The 7385-nt window shown below is 46.5% G+C and overlaps 1 protein-coding gene across 1 annotated transcript; it reads right to left on the bottom strand.

The window, feature by feature from the left end:
* Window positions 1-254: 254 nt before the first annotated feature.
* LOC119286554 (protein NRT1/ PTR FAMILY 4.3-like) lies at window positions 255-4883 on the bottom strand. Its single transcript, XM_037565933.1, has 5 exons — window positions 4575-4883; window positions 4262-4479; window positions 3377-3826; window positions 1884-2017; window positions 255-1509 (listed from the first exon to the last, which is right to left on the bottom strand). The coding sequence occupies exons 1-5, from the start codon at window positions 4723-4725 to the stop codon at window positions 642-644; spliced, it is 1821 nt and encodes a 606-aa protein (XP_037421830.1). The 5' UTR covers window positions 4726-4883; the 3' UTR covers window positions 255-641.
* Between the last annotated feature and the right edge of the window lie 2502 nt (window positions 4884-7385).

Here is a 7385-nt window from a genome sequence, read left to right as displayed (position 1 = left end):
TTGCATGATCCGTGGCCCTGTGTTGTGGTTCTTCGTAGCCCAACAATGTAAAAGAAAAATGGTATGGCATGTTCTGGATGTTTTTTTTTTTTTTTGCGGGAGACATGCTCTGGACGTTGGCTACTTTGGTAGCTTAAGTAGGGTAGTTTTCATTCTAAAAGCAAAGACCTTGATTTCTACAAATGAAATCCGAGAGGGCGGCCTCTCTTTTACTCAAAGAAAAAAAATTGTATCTCGAAACAATATTAATCGGATCAGCATAACCGTACCACGTGTTCATGTGGCAGAGGATAACTTAGTGCCTTTTTCTGGCCAATTATTTACTATTTACACAGCCTTCTTAGTACATGATAGCGAGCTGATCTAATGCAGGACCGGCTACTTGATGTCTTGGTCCCTAGTTCCCTACCCACAACTGCTCATGCTGCAGGTGTTGCACCATTACACTACACACCCTTTAACCTGTACCTAGCCAGGACTAATTAATAACTAACCACATGTGCAACACTTCGTTAATTAGTTGATGAGACCCATACACACATCTAGACACTACTTCCGATACAAGGCAGAGCCATAGATATAAATACAAGGTAAAAACACTAAGGTTAATTGATTAATAATCCACTAATAATGCATACTGATCACGCAGAGCCCTTCTCATCCTCCTGCTCACTGCTGCCACCATCGCCTCCAACTCCGGCAACCTGCACCGTCTCGACGCTGTTGGAGTACCACCTCGACCAGAAGAGGAAGTTGAAGAAGTTGAGGACGCTGAGCGCGGCCAGGAGCCAGTAGAAGAGGTCTAGCCTGTCCTTGTCGAGGTCGTTGTTGCTGAGCCAGCCATTTCCGCCATTCCTCGAGGTCACCCTGTTGACGAGCGACACCAGCACGGAGCTGAGGTAGAAGCCGAAGGAGTAGGAGCAGTAGGTCATGGAGGTGAGGAAGGCCTGCATGCCGGAGAGCGACTGCTTGTAGAAGAACTCGATGAGCCCCACGGCCGTGAACATCTCCGACAGCCCGAACACCAGGAACTGCGGCGCGATCCAGAAGATGGACAGCGCTCGCCCGTCTCCGGAGACGGACGAGTGACGGCGGCGGGCCTCGACCAGCGCGGCGGCCACCATGGAGAAGGTGACGGCGAAGAGGCCGACCCCGATCCGCTGGAGCGGCGTGATGCCCGTGCCGACCCCCGTGAGGCGGCGCACGGCGGGCACGAAGACGGCCTCGTAGGCCGGGACGAGGACGATGAGCATGATATAGGGAATGGCCTGGAGCGACGCCGGCGGGACGTGGAAGTTGGCGGCGAGCCGGGTGTCCATGGCGCTCCCTTGCTGCACGGAGAAGGTCTGAAGCTGCGCGAGGATGGTGTTGAAGACGATGGTGCACGCGAAGATGGGCACCACGCACAGCAGCACCTTCACCTGCTCCACCTCCGCCGCCGTGCACAGCCCCCACTCGCTCTCTTTGCTGCCACCGTCCTGCGCCTTCACGCACGCTTTGTCCAAGAACCTAAATTAAAACGTGCAAACGAAGGAAACTGAGAGCTCTGTCAAGAATAATCAGTACAAAATTCTAGAAAATTTCAGAGAAGTTTATTCTGAGCGAATTTATCCCAAAAAAAGGGAAGCCTGTAATCCATTCAAAAATTAGGCGATAAATCTTCTAGATTTGCCCTCTTCAAGATTTTTTAAAGCGACATATTGCAAATGACTTTCTCATGTGTTTTTTTTTCAAGCAACCGACACGAGCTCTGTCTTCTCATATATAGAAGAACACCATTGACCATTTGGTAAGAAAAACTGAACGATAGAACAAGGCATGCAAACACGCCAGCCCGAGGCCATCATGTGTGCATGTCTATGTAAAATTAAATCCTTAATTACCTTAACTTATTGATGCGGCAGATGTTGGTGGTGTTGAGACGCGTCTCATGTGCACCCGTGGAGGACATGCCCTGCACTGTGGCCCTGGACGATGGGCACACTTGCTTCCTCTTGGCTACCGCGGCGACGAAGACCTAGACACATTGATTCTCATTTTCAGACAAAGGAAAATATAACTATCCTAGCCTGTGTGGTGTTGTGATTTTCATGAATTCTTTTAGTTGGATTTTCATGAGCTTAAGGAGAAATGTAACTTGCAAAAGATTGATTGTAAATAAATGTTGGTTCCAAGAATAAGAAAGCTAGGTAGGTGGTGTCCCATTTGGGCATGCATGTCACCGATATCACACACCTCCATGATTGATGCATCACAAGCATAACAGAATGGGCCTACGAGTTCTGTGATTAATAATCACATTCACATGCACCTTCCAATAGGAGATATGAGCGGCTGTTTTTGTGACCCACTCAAAAGAAGTGCCACTAGCCCTTGTCAACTTGTCCCACCAAAAAGGGAAAGGTGTGTGATATAAATTATGTGGCAAATATATTTACCACCACATATATGGAGTTTTACGTTATTTAGAATATCATCCACTTTTGCCAAATATATGAGTTTCGTGTGCTTTATGGGATCTTGATTAAGAACCCATTCGTGTGCGCACCACATTGATAATAAGCAAAATATTTCATTTCAGATGTAGCATATCTTACTAAACAAATTGCTTCTCTCTGTAAATGATTTTTCTTGAAAAGCTTTTTGTTGTGTGACTTTTGGGTCAAGGTTTTGTAGATTAAATATCACTGGCCGGCGGTTCTTTACACCTAAAGCAGCATATCAGGCCAGATTCAGCAGGAGTGCTTTCTAAACAAGGAATCATGATGATGATACGTACATGGTCAGGCTTTTCTTGTTTAAACATGTTGGATACACACACATGCCTATTCACCCAAATATTTCCCACATTTATACTGTGCCTAAGTACATATTATATATACATGTAGCTAGTGCACATACGTATTGCTAGGGCCGTTGGCCGTTGTGGAGTCTACTTAATAAATCCCACTAAACCCTTTGGAAAGTATTCCCTTTTCAGGAGGATTCCAACATGAACAAATTTGATTGTTTTGGGCAAATTTCTTGCGCTTGGAAAGGCGCCCGGAATATGCTCAACAATTCGGGCTGTGCATCCAGGATGCAAAAAGGGTGCAAAAATTAATCTCAGCATTTTAATGTTTATAACCTTTTTCTTCAGTGAAATGTTTTTCCACACATAATCGAAACCCGGCCTTTTATATTTTCATTCTTGTGTAGCACAAAAATGGCCTATTTCTTCCTGATATTTGTGACCAAGAGGGCAGACTTCAGTCCACAGTGTACGTCCACAAAAGATTTATTTTGTGTAAATAAGGGCAATGGTTCGATTAAAAAAAATTGAATGCCCATGGTAACTTTGGCTGAGCACTGCTCCCTGTTGATACGACGTACGTACCTTTGCTATGGGCGTGCAGATGCTGCCCTGCGGTGGCTTGTTCCGGTAGAAGAAGACGCCGGCGACGAGGCTGACAAGGCCGACCGCCATGGCGGCGGCAGAGACCCCGAAACCGACGTCCATCCCGGAGCGTGTCTGCACCCAGACAAGCACGGTGAGCGCCACCATCTCGCCCACGCAGAAGCTGAAGTAGGCCGCGTTGAAGTAGCTGGAGAGCCGCTTCCCGCCATCGACGGCCTGATCCTCGCCGTCCCGCCGGAACTGGTCGGCGCCGTGGGCGATGATATTGGGCTTGAGGCACCCGCTGCCCAGCGCCACCAGGTAGAGCGCGGCGAAGAAGATGCCGGCCTTCACCCCGGCCACCTCCTCGCACTGCCCGGCCGCCTTCATGTCGCACGCCGGCGGGCGCAGCTGCGGCAGGTGCGCCTGCACCGCCAGCAGTATAAACCCCTGCAAAATGCCAAAAAAAGCCAATCCTCTTTAGAAAACCTGGTGGTAGACTGGTAACCAATAGCCATTGATGCACCAAAGGAAAAAGAGATATAATTTTCAGTTTCCTCCTTTTAGCAAGAGTGGATTGATGTCTTGGCCGGCCGCCCACTGAAGGCGCACTAGACGGCAGTTGCAGCCGGCCATGATTTGCTCCCACAATGGCACCATCTTCTTTCACCTTTACTTGCTTATTATCTTGCCAACATTTTTGTTACATGCCAATCCCATCTGTCTGTCGCCACAATCTTTTCATTTTTCTGTCAGTTAAAACTTTAAAGTCGCACGCACTAGCCTTTCGCTGCCTGAATTTTTTCCCGTGCCTTTGATAGTTTTATAGTAGAAAAACAAAAGAAATGACCCTTTTTGTTGCTGATTTTACGGTGGGTAGCTTACTGAGAGCTCGACGAAGCCGAAGATGAGCATGGTCCAGAAGCTGCCGAGGTAGGAGTCGGAGAGGAAGCCGCCGAGCAGGGAGAGGAGGAACATGGTGCCTATGAAGTTGGTGACGATGTTGGCCGACTTGGACAGCGGGAAGTGCATCTCGTTGAACACGTAGGTGATGAGGTTGTTCCCCACCGCCGCGATCGCCATGATCTCGAACGCCTGGATCCCTACACCAACAATCAAAGGACAAGAACAGAGCACATCAACATACATGGTGAATCAAGAAGAAAGGAGACAGAAGCATGGATGGATGGATGCACACCTAGGACAAACACAGCAGCCTTCATGCCTCCATGCCTTTCAGGCCTGCAAGGCCTGCCCCTCCAGTCCACAGAGACCTCGGAGGCCGCAGCCATGGAGTTGGAGCTGGCGTCCCCCTTGGGACCTTGTTGCCTCGACGACTCAACATCCATTTCCCCTACAGTTACCTCTCCGGCCCTTCAAAGAACTTATATTCTTTCTCTGCTCTGTTGTTTACTACTGGTACTAGTTTTGTATGCCGAGAGAGTTTGCTGTGGCGGCGTCACTCGCTGGAGCACACTCACTATCAAGCTCCAAAGTGTGTTGCGTGTTCAGAGTGTCTTGGTAAATTGTAGGCAACTTGGCCGGTTATTTATAAGGCCCCCGGGAGCGGGGAGCCGACTGTCACGGTGCTGTGCTTACCGGTGAAAATGGGAATAATCATCCACAAATAGATTAAAAACATAATGATTGGTTACTGTCACTGCTTGAGGAGACACCTGATTAAGAATCTGATGTGAAATGGAAATGTTTTTCCTTCCACATGGAGGGCGCATTTAATTCTATACGAGCTAGAGCTGTGCATACCGGTGAAAATGCGAATAATCATCGACAAGTAGATTAAAAACATAATGATTGATTACTGTCACTGCTTGAGGAGACAACCTGATTAAGAATCTGATATGTGAAATGGAAATGTTTTTCCTTCCACATGGAGGGCGCATTTAATTTGATACGAGCTAGAGCTGTGCTTACCGGTGAAAATGCGAATAATCACCGACAAGTAGATTAAAAACATAATGATTGATTACTGTCACTGCTTGAGGAGACCACCTGATTAGGAATCTGATGTGAAATTAAAGCATTTTCTCTCCATCTGATCAGAGATAAACCAAATGCTGAGAAAGCACCTTCCTTCTTTACTTATCTTCTTATAATTTTGATCTGGTCAGCTGACACAGTGCCTACTCAGAAGGATTCGGATCTTGCTCCAGATCAAGTACTAATATTATCTCGATGTTGAGCTGTGACTTACAAGCATGCACCAACTCTCTTTTACTTGTAGTGGAGTTCTCGGTATGTGGTGTCCAGCAGATGCACACACTTGGACTTTCTCCAAACCATACTATCCGATCCTTTAAAGAAATGGAGGTTTCAGGCCACTTTGGTATGCCACAAATTTCATCGATTCCTATAAACATTTTTGCTGGTTGAACTATTGTGTACTTGTGCTTACTCATGGAAATGCGAAAAACTGTCAATAAATAAAATGGATGAAAAGCATAATGATTGCTTACCATTTTCTTTGTCACTGCTTGATGAGACCGCCTGATTAAGAAGGTTGTGTAAAAAAAGAGGTGCTTTCTCTTAAAAATGAAGGATGAATCTTCTTCGATACGAGTTTTGAGTAGCCACAATCTGGAAAATGCCATCTCTGATGAGATGAGGGAGCATCTTCCTTTTTTCCCCTTTTTACTATCAGTTTAGAACAGCTGGAAAATACTTTATATTCTTTTAAAACTCTACTTTGTATCCTTTCACTCCTTAATGAATAAGCATCACTACTGCTGGAAAAAATGTGACCTACAAAGACTGTAACTGTGATTGAGTTCAAGTAGTAAAATCTTGTAGTTGCAGCTGTTAATTTCCTACAATCTATACTGTTGCTAAAATTTCGATAATTGCATCATGTTACCTGAAGCAATCACCTCAACAACTTGTTGAGGTGAATCAGGTTGAGGAGAGGAGTGATGTTGTTGAGGTGACCCGGGTTGTTGCACCACCAATCTCTATGGGGAATTTTCTCAGTAAGGTTGCTCGTGTGGTTCCACGCCCTCTATTTGGGACATGGACGTCCTTGTAATCGGAGAAAGATAGTGCCCCTCTCTCACAGCGACGTAGGGAGCGTCTAGAAAAGAAGAACAATGCGTGCAACATCCCAACGGCCAAGCAGACAGAGCATAGGTTGTTAGAGCCTTTTGCCTAGGCTCGGTATGGACGAGTCTTTTCGAGAGTGTGGTGGCTAGATTGGTTGCTCTCGAGCTTCGTTTGTTAGTTTTGGGTCTTGGCGCTCTTCCGTCCAGTTAAGATGATGCTTCTTGATGTGTGTGCGTGTGTTGTTCTAGTCCCTACCGCCAAGTTCTAGTGTCTTTTTTCTGTTTTTCTTTGGTTTTCGCCAGGCATTGTGGCTTCGGCCTAGTTTTCCTCATAAACCAGGTCACTTTGTATTTTTTTTTCTATCTTAATGTAATCGGCAGAGCTCCTGGCTTGCACCGTGAATTTTTTTCCTACAAGATGTGCCTATACTGCTGCTTGAAGAAGGCCTGAGCTGGTAACATAGTGCAGGTCTCTGTTAGATTTAGAGGGCCAGATCTTCCTCCCTGCTTTTGGAGATGAGTGCAATGTGGGGGGTGCATTGGCTGGATGCATGGGCCTGGAACCAACACTGGCCATACACACAAACTTTCCAATGGGAAGTGGGCACATCTGTTTAAAATCTATTCCGATCTACCAGCATTGCCAATCATGCAGCTTTCCCACTGATGCTGGACACACACTGTACCGGTTCACTGCACACATATATTCTTCTCGGCAAACAGAGTTCCATTTGTTATGCTCCATTGAGCAGGGGTTATCCTGATGGCATATGTCCTGACGCAGGTGGTACAGGGCCCCTGAGGTGGAAAGACTGGGCTATCTAGCTCAGATTGGTACCGGAGCATCACTAGTTCATCTCCCTGGTTCGCTTTTTGTGTCCAAGATACGGTAATAGTTTATTCTTGACATGAGTTGCATATATATAGGATATTCGGAATGTTATCTCAATCGAGCA

The sequence above is a fragment of the Triticum dicoccoides genome, chromosome 4A, assembly GCF_002162155.2.
Source record: "Triticum dicoccoides isolate Atlit2015 ecotype Zavitan chromosome 4A, WEW_v2.0, whole genome shotgun sequence".
Lineage (NCBI taxonomy): Eukaryota > Viridiplantae > Streptophyta > Magnoliopsida > Poales > Poaceae > Triticum > Triticum dicoccoides.
This window is presented reverse-complemented; position numbering and strand designations above follow the sequence as displayed.